The 14,262-nt window shown below is 36.6% G+C and overlaps 1 protein-coding gene across 2 annotated transcripts in view; it reads right to left on the reverse strand.

Moving 5' to 3' along the window:
* Elp2 (elongator acetyltransferase complex subunit 2) overlaps positions 1-14,162 on the reverse strand; it is a 48,550-nt gene extending 34,388 nt beyond the window's left edge. For both annotated transcript variants that reach the window (XR_003301799.2, XM_026400006.2), the window contains exons 1-5: positions 13,974-14,162; positions 8,608-8,686; positions 5,031-5,101; positions 1,338-1,494; positions 731-808 (exon numbers count right to left, since the gene is read on the reverse strand). Coding sequence is in view for 1 of the 2 variants with exons in the window: in XM_026400006.2 (XP_026255791.2) it covers positions 731-808; positions 1,338-1,494; positions 5,031-5,101; positions 8,608-8,686; positions 13,974-14,111 (523 nt within the window). In the remaining variant the exon portion in view is untranslated. The remainder of the gene's footprint in view (positions 1-730; positions 809-1,337; positions 1,495-5,030; positions 5,102-8,607; positions 8,687-13,973) is intronic.
* Positions 14,163-14,262: the final 100 nt, after the last annotated feature.

Below are 14,262 nucleotides of genomic sequence, written 5' to 3' on the forward strand. Positions count from 1 at the left end.
GTACAATTGAGTTGCATAGCAAAAGGAAAATTTTTCTATTTGGAGATTTTAAGAGGGCTCGACAAACTATCACCATGCAAGATTTGAAGAGGCTGTCATCTTGAGAGAAAGGCTCACATGGTTCATCTTCTGTACACTTTCAACTTATCTCAGACCTTACCTTCTAAAGAATTAAACACTTTTCCCAAATTAGAACCATAAAACATAAGCAGCTTTATCAATCTTCAGTATATATTAAGTTACTTAAATTTTCAACAGCTACAAATTTCCTAATAGCCTCCTGCAACCTTATGTTCTAAACTTAGATCATTTGAATATTGTAACAAAAGTGTTTTATCCACATCTCAATTTGTTTCATGAAAACTTTTAGATATAAGGCTGAGGGTATGGGGCTGGGGTTGTGGCTCAGTGGTAGAGCACTTGCCTCACAGACATGAGGCAATGGGTTCAATCCTTAGCACTGCATAAAAATAAATAAATAAAGATGTTGTGTCCATCTACAACTAAAAAAAAAATATTAAAAAAAAAAAAGGCTGAGGGTATAGTTCAGTGACAGAATGCAGCCTAATGTGTGAAGCCCATGGTCTCACCACCAGTACCACCAAAAAAACACCCCCAAAAAAGTCAAAACAAACAAATATAAAATTAAGATACATGTCTTTTAGGCTCTAGTCGTATGGAGATATATAAATATATTGATCTTTTATTATATACTTACAAGGATACTCACCATCAGTATTAGGCAAAAAGGATAAACAGAGAGCCAGAGCAAATCCATCTCCAAAGTTCAACGTCTGAAGGCAAGTTACTAAGAAAAAATTAAAAAACACCATACCATAAACAACCATCTCTGACCATCACAGACCTGGCTGTCAGCTGAGAGATGAGAGAAGTCAATCTTAAGCCCTTACTTGACCAGGTGACATTAAATGACTAAATTCTAACAAGGTTACACAGAACAAAATGACTCATGAAAATGCTTAGAAGGCCAGGCATGATGGCGCACATCTGTAATCCCAGCAATACAAGAAGCCAAGGTAGGAGGATTGCAGGTTCAAGCCAGACTCAGTAACTTAGTAAGATCCTGTCTCAAACTAAAAAATAAGATAAAAAGGGCCTGGGATATAACTCAGTGGTAAAGCTTAGAAGGAATTTACATTGTCAGTTTGGTGTAGGGGAATTTTGAAAAGATTGTAAAAGAAAAACATTTAGATTACAATTGTAGCATTCTTAAAGTTATCTGAATGTTTGAAAAAGTTGTAGGTATGCTCCTCTAGTTTTCTTTCATTTGATAATTACTATTTCATTCATCAGGATTATAATACCTCCAGACCTACCTTCTGAACCCTTTTTAAGCCAGAGTCCAACTGTGGAATCTGAAGCAGCAGAAACTATCAGTGTGTGTACTGCAGCACCTGATGACCCCTTCTGGTAAACAGCATGCACTGCATAAACAGGTCCTTCATGGCCTTGGAGATGAACTTTTTTTAAAAGCTGAATCAGAATGAAAGACAAAAGAATTATGATTAAAAAAAGGAATTATCAGTTTCACCTTTATTTAGCTGGGATCATAGGATTAAAGGTGCCAATTAATGTATGGCGCAGAAATAGGTCCTCCAAGTTGAAGAGAATGAATACATTCAAGAAGTCTATGTTAACAGCACACAAAAATAAACACCCTCTAACTCAGCAATGTCACATTAAAGAATTGACTCTAAGAATAGTACTAGTATAGCAAGTAACAGTAAAAGACAAATGAACAACAAGGATCTTCACCACATGCTGTTTATAATAGTGAAAAAATCACAAGCAACCCAAAATTATCAATAGATAACTGATGAAATAAATTAGAGTAGACATACATTATATGTATACAATAAAAATGATAATATAGATAAATGTATGCCTACTAATTTAGATAAATGTATGCCTACTGCCATGGAAATATGTCCATGACATTGACATTTTTTGAAGAATATAGTCCAACTTTGTGCAATGTCCTTCTTTTAGGATTAATCTGATGTTTCCTCATGAATAAACTCAGAATATACATTTTGAATAGATTCAGGATATATATTCTAACAGCATTACTATACAAGTGGACCATAACAAGAGGCACAAATCGGTTTGTCAAAATTTTAGTTATGTTAACCCTGTTATCTTAGTAGTTTCTTTCAGTTGTTTTTTTTTTTTTTCACTGTGAAGTCAAAATGTTTTTGGTGATAATATGTGAATATGTTTATACCAAGTATGGCTGCAAAACAGAAAAATGGAACACAGAAATGGGAATTTGCTCATCAAATCGATCTACTTGCCCTGCAACATTTCTTCTGGTATCCTTTTCACTGCTTTTTTTTTTTTTTTTTCTGTTTGTTTGTTTGGGAGTACTAGGGACTGAACCTGGAACCTTGGCATACTACACAGTGCTCTAACACTGAGGTGCTTCCCAAGCCCAGGTCTGTGAATTTCTTTCAAATGTGTAAGATTCCACTACTTCCTTTGAAAGATCTTTTCTTTAAATTGTCTGATGAAATAAGTGTTTCTTCAATGTCTGCTCAGTTGTTTTCCCAATTACTTAAGCAAAAATCTACCACTGAACAAAGTAGCTAATACTTATGCATTAAGATCTGTACACTAACTTTAATCATTAACCTATGGCTTCTTTGAAAAAATATTTCCAAATGGTTCACATACAGTACAATCTGTTTTATGCATAATTACACACAGAGAACTAAGGATTTGGAATGTTGTTATTCAGAAAGTTAACTATGCTCAGATTTTGTATAGTATTTTTCCTTCTTTAAAATTTTCTGTATTTATAAATTTTATTTACATGAGCCTATATTATTGTCCTCTAAAAAATTAAATATAATGAAAATATTCATTTTACACATTTAAGCAGGGTTATAGTGCAAGCATCAGAAAATTTTAAGCAAACGCATGCGTGTGCACACATACAAAACAGAAGTAATCTCTCAAGTTCACTAGCTTTTTAAGAAACAATGCTTACTGTTCAAAGACCCAAACCTCTTATTACACCAAACTTCTTCTTCTTTTTTTTTTTTTTTTTTTTTTTTTTTGTGGTGGTGAGGATTGAACCCAGGGCCTCGTGCATGTGAATGTGAGGCAAGCACTCTACCAACTGAGCTATACCCCCAGCTCTAGATTTCCTTTGATCAGCAGTCAAAGTGCACTGAGCACCCATGTGCAAGGAAACGCATATGGGGAAGAACATGTAAGCCCATAAGGAGGTTAGAGTATATGGCTCCTTCCTCTGAATCCTTATTCTTTCATCCCTCTTTTATGCCTTTCAGCCCCCTTCTTCTCCTCTTCCTCCCAGTTTGGCCTCACATTCTCCCCCTTTCTACATCTGCTGTCTGCCATCAGATACGACTGCTTAACCTGAAATCCTCTATTGTCAGGAGACAAGAGGGACAGCACTGAGGAAAGAGTCTTCCAAGTCTCCCCTCAAAGTGTCAAAAACAAATGCTCAAATACCCCTTTCTGGATTCTTCTGCCAAGATTGGTCTAAACAGGAGCCAAGTTTGCTACATTCCCCCACTCAAGTTCAGGTAGCTCCAAAATCTACCTCCATATCTGCCTTCTATTTTTTAGGATAAGTCAGGTTATCTAACCTACAGTTAAATAACATGTCTACAACTGATTCCACATCGTCTTTCCTACTTCCCTATTTTTCTCTGTAGAAACACCTTTCTTTCAGGGCCCTAAAAGGAAGTCACATCATTTTTCATTGTTTATTTACCTGCCATCAGATCAACACTCTTTTTTTTAAATATTTTTTTTAGTTGTAGGTGGACACGATACCCTTATTTTATTTATTTTTATGTGGTGCCAAGAATCGAACCCAGTGCCTCATACACGCTAGGCAAGCATTCTACCACTGAGCCACAACCCCAGCCCAGATCAACACTGTTTTGACAACCAATCAGTCAATAGTAAAATCATTTTCCTTCAAAAATATATCCCATATCCTTCCCTTTATATTTTTTCCCATACTAATTTGGTATTCTGGTATCAGATTAATCTTCTTTTGATACTCATATTCCTGGGCTTAAAAATTGTTGCTGACTTCCAAATGCATACTAATAAAGAACAAACACTTAGAGCTAGTATTCAAATTCTGACATGATCTTCTATTGTATTTCACTAAAACTACTGTCCACAATGTATTATCTAGTAACATTTCCAAAACTGTTCCTCAGAGTTACAAAGGATGCTAAGAGATTTAAGAGATGGGGAAAAGATTCATACATGTAATAAAATTGCTATTTTTTTCCCCACCTGGATCCTTTCCCTTTTAATTTCCCCCAGGGCACTCATATTGCACTTTAACACTCAACACAAAGGCCACCTCTTAAATCTTTTCTGAACTCCCATAGCACTAAGGTTGTTGGGCAACAAGTTAGCATATCTATGCATGGAATCACCTGACCTGTAATTATTCCAGTTCATTTTGCCTTCAAAACTATGTACATGACTCATGAGTAGGAGGACTCTGCCTTATCTGTATCTTCTGCATGGTAGATGTTCAGATATCTAATATACCAACTTTTTTCACTTTTAATCTTTGCTAATAGATTTAAACAATCTAATTGTTCATCAGTAGAGGACCATCCATACCATGCAGTACAGATAATATCACTCAGGATTTACGTAGGCCTAAATTCATGTGGCAGTACCTGCCCTGTTAACACAGTAACAATTTTTACTATCACCGAAAACAGAACAGTCCATGTAAGAACAGTTTGAAAATTATTCCAAAATGACATGGAATTCACAGAGATGACTGAAAGCACATGAATATGGGGAGGAAAAAAAAGAAAGCAAGCATATGAATATTGGAGCAGAGCTGAATATGGGAAGGGATATAGGGCCTATGAAGTACAGAAAATACAGCATCTGGATTACAGATAAACAAAAATGATGGAACTTCATAAAGGAAAGACAGGAAAAATGAGGGGGAAAGTTTGCAAATAGACAGAAATGTTTCCTTATAAATGTCTACCCACTTGATTATTCTCTATTTCCCAGTGAATCACTTGATTGTCAGATCCTCCAGAAACTAATTCAGTAGAAGGAGCTGAAAAAAAAAAATCATATCTTAGTAAATATTTTTATTTATTTCATTACCCCAGTTATTTTTTAATTCAGTTATACAAAACATAAGATCCAAATTAGAATAAGTTATATTCCATGTACACATAATATGTCAAAATACACTCTATTGTCATGTATATCTAAAAAGAACAAATAAAAAAATAAAAATAAATTTAAAAAAAAGAAGAAGAAAGGAAAACATACAAGAACTCTCCTACATTTCTTATCTGGATTCATCAAGATTAACTTTTGCCTTATGTCTTATACTTTCTAAATTTGTACATATTTTTTTTCAAACCATTAAAAACTAAGCTGCAATTAAAACTACACAGAGATTTCATCTCATACCAGTCAGAATGGCAGTCATCAAGAGCACAAATAACAATAAATAAAGGAAAGGATGTGGAGAAAAAGGAACACCTTTACACTCTTGGTAAGACTGTAAATTAGTGTAACCGCTATGGAAATCAGTGTGGCAGTTCCTCGAAAAGCTAGACTCATGTACTCATGGTAGTACCGTATAACCCAGTTATACCACTTCTTGGTATTTACCCTCAAGAATCAATGTCATCATCTGGCAATATATGCATACTCATGTTTATAGCAGACAATTCGTAATAGCCAAACTATAGAACCAGGCTATGTCCATCAATGGATGAATGGGTAAAGAAAAAATATATATGCATAATGGAGTTTTATTCATCCATAAATAAAAATAAAATTATGGTATTTGCAGGAAAATGGATGGAACTAGAGACCACTGTGTTAAGCAAAACAAGTCAAAACTCAGAAGGTCAAGGGTTGTATATTTTCTCTCAAATGCGGAAGATAGATAAGAAAAAGGAAAGCAAAGGTGGGGCTGGATGTCATGAAAATCAAAGGGAGATCAGAAAAGGAAAGCAATCAAGGGGTGGGAGGCAGGGAGGGAGCTAGGGAATGATATTGGCTAAATTATATTGTTATGCTGTGTATAAGTACAGATATGTAACAGCAAATCCCATCATTATGTACAATTATAAAGCACCAACAAAAAAAGATGGAAAAAATAACTTGCAAACTCTGTGACTGCAAAGAGTTTTCCATGTATCTCCTAAGAACTAGAACATTTTCCTAATTTACACAATAGAATTATCACATTCGAGAATTTTAACATTGACACAATATTACAATACAATATACAGTCCATATTAAAATTTTTCAAATTATTCCAGTAACACTTTTCATAACTTTTTGTTTTAGATTTGGAATCTAACTAAGGATCATACCTCATAACAACATTTTTATAATCTTCTTTAATCTAGAATAGTCTCACAGTTCTTCTTTTTTCTGACAATGACAGTGCAGACTGACCGTTTTGTAGTATCCCTCAATATGGATTTGTCTGATTATTTCCTCATAATTTGATCCACACTAAACACTATTGGCAGGAATAACTTATGAGACTTTACAATCAGCTGCTGCTATCAAACATCCAACTTACTTTTTAGATTAGACATATACTTCAAAATAGCTCTTTTAAACATTAACAATTTCGTGGTGATACAGAAAAAAATAGAAGTTCCAGAAAAGCAGAAAATAGCATAATTTTGGCATAGTTTACATTTTCCATTTATTTATCTCCTCTGCCCTATGTGCTAGATATTTAGGGAAGCAACAGGGAGATAGTCCAAAGATTATTAGAAAATCTTTTCAGCCATAAAAAATAAATAAGTATGGGCTGGGGCTGGGGCTCAGTGGTACAGCACTTGCCTGGCACATGTGAGACACTGGGTTCGATCTCAGCACCACATAAAAATAAGTAAATAAAATAAAGATATTGTGTCTGTCTACAACTAAAAAATATTTAATAAATAAATAAATAAGTAAACAAACTCTGTTAGACTTCTCCAGAGGTCGCAAACTCATGTCCCAACTCTGCTACTGGTCAACTCGGATCTTGGACTCCAATCTCTTCATGCACCACAAAGTCATGTAGCCATATATTTACATGACTTTGAAAATAATTATAATAAAGTACACAAAAGTAATATAATAAAATCAGACATTTTAAGAATATGAAGTAGTATTATTAAATTTTTATATGTCCCTATGCAGTGGCTGGAAAGGATATCTGAATTAGCTGGGGATAGATCCCTGTTCTTAGAGGAAATCAATCATAATAGTTATAGATTACAGTGATACACAATCAATTCATTTCATGTAACCTCACTTTTAAAAAGAGATCAAGTACACAAGCCCAAATTAACATTTCATAACAAATTCCTATACAGAGAATCAAGTAGTCTTTGATGCCTCATCGTTACAACTAATATAATTTTAATGGTCTTCACATCTGCATTAATAGCCATTCCTTGTATTATTTAGTGGTTTTTACTAACCTGATACATGACCAATCCTGTTTTACCAATTGAAATAAGTAGCTTATTAAACATTTTTAAATGTCATAGATAAAATCATAGCAAAGTCTCATTAATTCAAGAAATTCTACATTTGTGCCTAGATCAGAATGAAAAATAAACTTAATTCAGATTCTACAACAATATTACAGTACATATATTTCAAGATACTTTTAGATATTCCACTGGATTTTGGAAGTACCACTTAAAAGCAATCAATATGTTAATTAAGAATATGGAGCCAGTGAATCTTGGGGATGAAAAAAAATAATCCACAGTAGTCTGGCAATTTTCAAATATTTTGGTCTCAGGACTCCTTCACACTCTTAGAACTTTTGAGGATTCCAAAAGACTTTTGATTATATGAGCCATATGAAATCAAGACTGAGAAATCTGAAAGGTACTTGATTAATAGTTTACTTAAAAATGATAATGAAGCTCATTATGTATTGACAAAAATAACATTTTATGGGGTTTGGAAAATACCAGTGTTTTTTAAGAAAATAATAAGAGAGGCATGTTTTACATTTCCACAAATTTCTTAATGTCTGACTTTATTAGAGGGAAGCTGGATTTTCACAATTACTTCTGTATTTAATCTATTGAAATATCATTTTTGTATGGCTGCTGGAAAGCTGTACTTTGGGACTGGATGTGAATGAAAATATCAGCCTAGGCCCTGCTTACAGGTTTTCATTCAAAGATATGGGTAGGGCTGGGGCTGTAGCTCAGTGGTGAGTGCTTGCCTAGCATGTGAGGCACTGGCTTTGATCCTTAAAACATAAAAATAAACAAATAAAAGAACGTTGTCCATCCACAACTACAAAAAAATTTTTTAAAAAGATGTAGGCAACAGAGGAGGGGGTGTCTTGCCCCTCATCTTAATCAGTGCTGTGTCATCTATGTTCCAACCACCATAAAGTAAAAATAGAAGTCAAATATTACACTGGGCATTCCACTTTTCTTCTATTTTCCAACTGAACTAATCAGATAAGGTAATGCTACATTAAGAGAAGTAATGAAAGAAAAATGATTAACTATATCTCATCAGAAAACCATTAAACTGAGATTTAACAATCAGATTAATACTTACAGCCATCCTGTTTACAAATCCATTGTACACAATTAACTCGAGCAGTGTGACCATTCAGGTTGGTAACAACCACCCTTTTCTTTAAAGAAGAAAACAGCAGTTAGTAAATTAGAATTATCCTACAGAGGAATTAAAAAATTAGTAGAAATGAGATTTCAGTGTTTTTGATACTAATAAAAAGATCAGAGTTACAGCAACAGAGCTGCCTTCTGCAATTCATAAACTTTATGGGTAAGTCATCCATTCACTCCATATCACTCTTGCCTTTCTCAACACTCTTCACATTCCCAGTGTCCTGTGCTTTCATTAAACTCTCAGGTTTTCATTGGCCTAGTTCTGCTTACCCTCCCATAGGGCCCGTATCCTTCTCCTCTGGGGAACCTGTCCTAACTTTCCAGGTTAAACAATCAATCTCTTTCTTTTGCACCACTATCTCTACCATGCTTACACCAATTTCAGGGTTTCCTTAACAAAAGAATCTGTCAGAGAAATTCATAATGAATGTATAAAATTAAGGGCTCACTCTCCATTCCATGGTTGACCAGGTAGTAAGTAGGTTCTTTAACCCCAATGACACAAAGTCATGAGGCCACAACTACTAAGGAACTTATATATCAGATCCCTGCAAGGCCTCCTGCCAGATTCCCAGCTGATCCTCACCCTGTTGCTTTTACCAAATGGTCCCACACTTGAGCGTTCTTACTTCATCCACTAGTGAAAATTTTAAATGACTACGGTGTCTATTTCTTCTTCTTTATTTTTTTAAGTTTTCCTCTCTTTTTTTCTTTTCTTTTCAATTCTTTGGTGCCTTCTTCTTTATAGCACCTTTCTCCGTTGTCAACAGCACTGACTTCCAGGTTAAACAATCTAGGCTTCCTATCTGTTTGTATGCCAACCAGAATCTCATGGCTGGGAAAAAGGAACACAGAGGTAAATGTGCACTAATCTACATAAACATGAGTTGTTTGAGGTTGGGAAACAATTTACAGTGTTTTACCATCTCTCCCACTGGAATGAAAAATCCTCAAGAAAGGAAGCAGTAATTACTCATTATCTATGTAATCACCACCCAGCCTAAGGCTAGCCCAGAGGGTCCCTAAAAAGGTACTGCTTCAGTATGGAGATTTCTTGGAAAATTGGGAATGGAACCAACATTTGACCCAGCTATTCCTCTCCTCAGTCAATATCCAAAGGACTTGAAAACAGCATACTACAGGGACACAGCCACATCAATGTTTATAGCAGCACAATTCACGATAGCTATACTGTGGAATCAACCTAGATGTCCTTCAATAGATGAATGGATAAAAAAAAAAGTGTGGCATATATACACAATGGAATACTACTCAGCAATAAAAGAGAATAAAATCATGGCATCTGCAGGTAAATGGATGGAGTTAGAGAAGATAATGCTAAGTGAAGTTAGCCAATCCCCCAAAAACCAAATGCCAAATGTTTTCTCTAATATAAGGAGGCTGATTCATAGTGGGATAGGGAGGGGGAACGTGGGAGAAATAGATGAACTCTGGATAGGGCAGAGAGGTAGGACAGGAAGGGTGGGGTTATGAGGTTAGAAATGATGGTGGGATTGATGGACATTATTATCCAAAGCACATGTATAAAGACATGAATTGGTGTGAATATACTTTGTATACAACCAGATATGAAAAAAATGTGCTCTATGTGTGTAATAAGAATTGTAATGCATTCTACTATCATATATAAATTAAAAAATTAATTTTAAAAAGATGCTGCTTTAATTCAGCCATAAAGAAAAATGAAATTCTGGCATTTTCAAGAAAATGGATGGAATTAGAGACTTTTATGTTACGTGAAATAAGTCAAACTCAGAAAATTAAGGGTCATATGTTTTCTCTCATATGTGGAAGCCAGAAAGGAAAAAGGAAATCAAAGGTGGGGGTGCATTTCCTAAAAATCAAAGAAAGATCTGCAGAGGAAAGGGATCAAGGGGTGAGAGGTAGGGGGGAAGCGGGAAATGCTGGGAGTGATACTAGTCAAGTTATATTGTTATATTGTATGTGTGTGAATATGTAACAATAAATCCCATCAATATATACAACAATAATGCATCAATAAAAAATATGAAAAAAGTGCTACTTGAGCATCATTCCCAAAACTTTATTTAAGCATTTCACATGCTCCACCCCCATATTTAATGAAACTTTCAACCAGCAAATACTTAATAAAACCAAGTACTTCTTAAATTCAATATACTTCTGTTTTCATATATTAAAATCCCCTAACATGGCCAACAAGTTAGCCTTACAAATGTGATGGAAACAGGAGAGCTTGGGAAAAATGGAGGAACTTTGATTGGGCAAAGGGGAGGGAGGGGTGAGGAGGGGGTATGGGAGCAGGAAAGATGGTGGAATGAGATGGACATCATTACCCTAGGTACATGTATGACTGCACATATGGTGCAACACTACATCATGTACAACCAAAGAAATGAAAAGTTGTGCTGCAATTGTGTACAATGAATCAAAATGCATTCTGCTGTCATATATATCTAATTAAAATTAATTAATTTATTAATTTATTTTAAAATTTTAAAATAAAAGGAAGTCTGAGAGCCTGAATCACAAACCAAAGCAAATGTTACAAAACATGAATTTTAGGAGTACAATATCTCAGCTTATTTTTTTTTGCATGTATTCAGTGTACTGTCATAACTGATAATTTGCAAAAAGTGAATTGAGCTAATTAGCACTTTTATAGAGTGTTTATTTCAATAATGGTGGAAAACATTTTGTGCTTTGTACAGGGGTATAAAATTATTGCATTATTTCATGTGTGTGAGAGAGTTTCTATCATAGAGGATGTTCTAATCAGACATATTGATGTATTTGAAAAGTAAATAAATACAAAATTTTGCTTGTATATTAAAAAACAATGTGATGGAAGGTGTTATATGATTTGGAAAAATTCATGTGTTGAAGGCTTAGTGCCCAATACAGCAACATCCAGAGGTGGGGCTTAGATCATGAGGGTTCTAATCTCATTAATGGATTAATCCATTTGATGGATTAATAATTTGAATCGATAACTGGGAGGTAAACTGTAGGCAGGTGGGTCATGATTGGAAGAAATAGGTTACTAAGGGTCCTTATCCCCTTCCTCTCTGTTTCCTGACTGTCTTGAGCTGAACACCTTTGCTCCACCACACTCTTCCACTATGCAGTTCTGCCTCACTTCAGGCCCCAAGCAATGGAGCCAGCTTACCACGGACTAAAACTGCAAGCCAAAATATATCTTTTCTCCTCTTAAGTTTTTTTCTGTCAGGCATTTTGGTCAGAGCAACAAAAAGTTGACTAACACAGAATGCATGGAAAAAAATCCATTAAGCTTCTGCATGAAGATGGACTTCCACAGCTGAGTCAGTCTTTGATTGACGGTCACTATAAAGTTTATCTTTGGTTTTATGTTCTTTCTCTTGCTACTTAAGAATGCATGGCAGAGGCTGAGCACTTCGGTGAACACCTGTAACCCAGAAGCTCTGGAGACTGAGGCAGGAGGATATAGAGTTCAAAACCAGCCTCAGCAAAAGCGAAGCACTAAGCAACTCAGTGAGACCCTGTCTCTAAATAAAACACAAAAACAGGGCTCGGGATGTGGATCAGTGGCCTAGTGCCCCTGAGTTCAATCCCCAGTATCCGCCCGCCCCCCCCCCCCCGAAAAAAAGAATTTGTGGCAACTAAGAAACAAAAACCCTAAGAGATGGACAAACTCAAGATAGTGAGAAGTGAATAAAAAAACTTTCATCCAGAAATCTGAATCTACAAAGGGTATGAAGATAATAAAATTTTAAATCTAATTAGTAAGGAGTACTGACGTAGCTAGAAGAAATAAAATAGCTAAGAAGGAGACAAAAAGGAAGGACAAAGAAATATCAAAGTTCCACATATTTTTCCAAGTCTGTCATTTTCCATCTTAGTTCTTCTCCCAACCGGGAAAAATTTCCAGGAAAACTGTAAATCTTAAGAGCAACCATAAATTCACTCACTCATGAAAATTACCTTGTGCACTGTCAATTCGCCCATGCAATAAACAGACTAAACAAGGAGAGATACAATGTTTTAAGAAACTATAACTTGAGGGCTTTCCAACATTATCTACTGATCAGAATAACTGATCAGATAATGGAGACTATATCAGCCTAAGGATCCTAAGAACAACCACACCACCAGAAATCATTCTTGTGATCACTAGACTGATGTCATCCCTACATACCTTCCCAAGTCCAACCCTCATCAAATTTTCTTTCAAGGCTGGAGTTGTAGCTCAGTGGTAGAGTGTTTGCCTAGCACATAGGAAGCACTGGGTTCTATCCTCAGCATCACATAAAATTAATTAAATATGGGTATTGCGTCCATCTACAACTAAAATATATATACATATATATGTATATATATTTTTAAAGAACCCAAAAACTCTCTTGAGATGGCCTGCTCTCTTCAGATGACAGCCCACACTCCCCCTTGATTGTGCATCTTCTTGCTTAAATAATTTGTGTCTCTGGCTGGTCTATGCTGAAAATCTTTTCCATCGAGTAGGTCATTTACCCCACCAGGCCCCACTTGTACTGAGTCAAGTTATACCCCTCTCTCAGGGAATTCCTTGGACCCTCTTCCAGTGACAGTACGGTAAGATATACACGCAGCCATTTCCTGCACTACATCTTAATGTTCAGCATTGCACCTTTTATGAGGTTCCTGTTCAGATGCAACACTCACTGTATAATCTTAAATTATCCAGAAGAAATGGGGTCACAATGAATTCTGGGTAGCATGCAAAAACTACTCACTTGAAAAGTTTGGTAGGGTAAGCAGCCCCCGCCCCTCCCCCAGTCCCCGCAAATTAAATGACTTTAAATTGAGGGAATGGATTAAGTCCTGCCTTATAATCAGCGGTGAGGATCCCCATTCCCTATGACTTTTCTCCCCAAATGGCACATTATGTAAAATATGCATTTCCGTAGCTAAAATATCCATATATTTCTGTGAAATTTGATACAGCAAGTCTAGTAACCAATAGTGAGGCAAATACAGAACTGAAATTGCACCTGTGGAATGGTGGCTTTAACCTACACCCACATTTCAATTAACCCAAAGGAATTTTTTACCAGTACTATAGTTCCTGGGAAGGAGGGCTTCAGGGAGGAGCTCACAAGCCACTTTCAGGGCACGGGCCACGATGGCCCTAGACTGACAGTGCGCAAAAAGCCGCGAGTCCCGCAAACCCAGAGGAGACTCTTCGCCAAGGCCTCCACCCCGGGCGGACCCGACAGAGAATTCGGCTTCCACTACTGGAAGCACAGCCGATCGGGCGACTAGTACCCTCCGTACCTGAGGCTCATAGAGAACCACAGAGCAGGACGTGCCGAAGGCCAGAAGTCCTCCCGGCCCGGGGCTCCAGCTTAGGGCTCCCCGCACCCGGTTTGGGCAGCAAAACACGTGAGACGCCTCCAGCACTGGTGCCACCATGACGACAGCTGGTCAGCGGCCGTGACTGCGGCGCGCACTTCCGCCCAGGGAGCGGAACTACTCGCGCGGCCGCCTCTCCCGCTGGCGTCTGCCAGTCCACGTTTCGGAGGCGGCCGGGGGTGGGGCCAAAGCGACCAGCGCCCCCGCAGGC

Source organism: Urocitellus parryii, chromosome 13, assembly GCF_045843805.1.
Source record: "Urocitellus parryii isolate mUroPar1 chromosome 13, mUroPar1.hap1, whole genome shotgun sequence".
NCBI classification, from domain to species: Eukaryota; Metazoa; Chordata; class Mammalia; order Rodentia; family Sciuridae; genus Urocitellus; species Urocitellus parryii.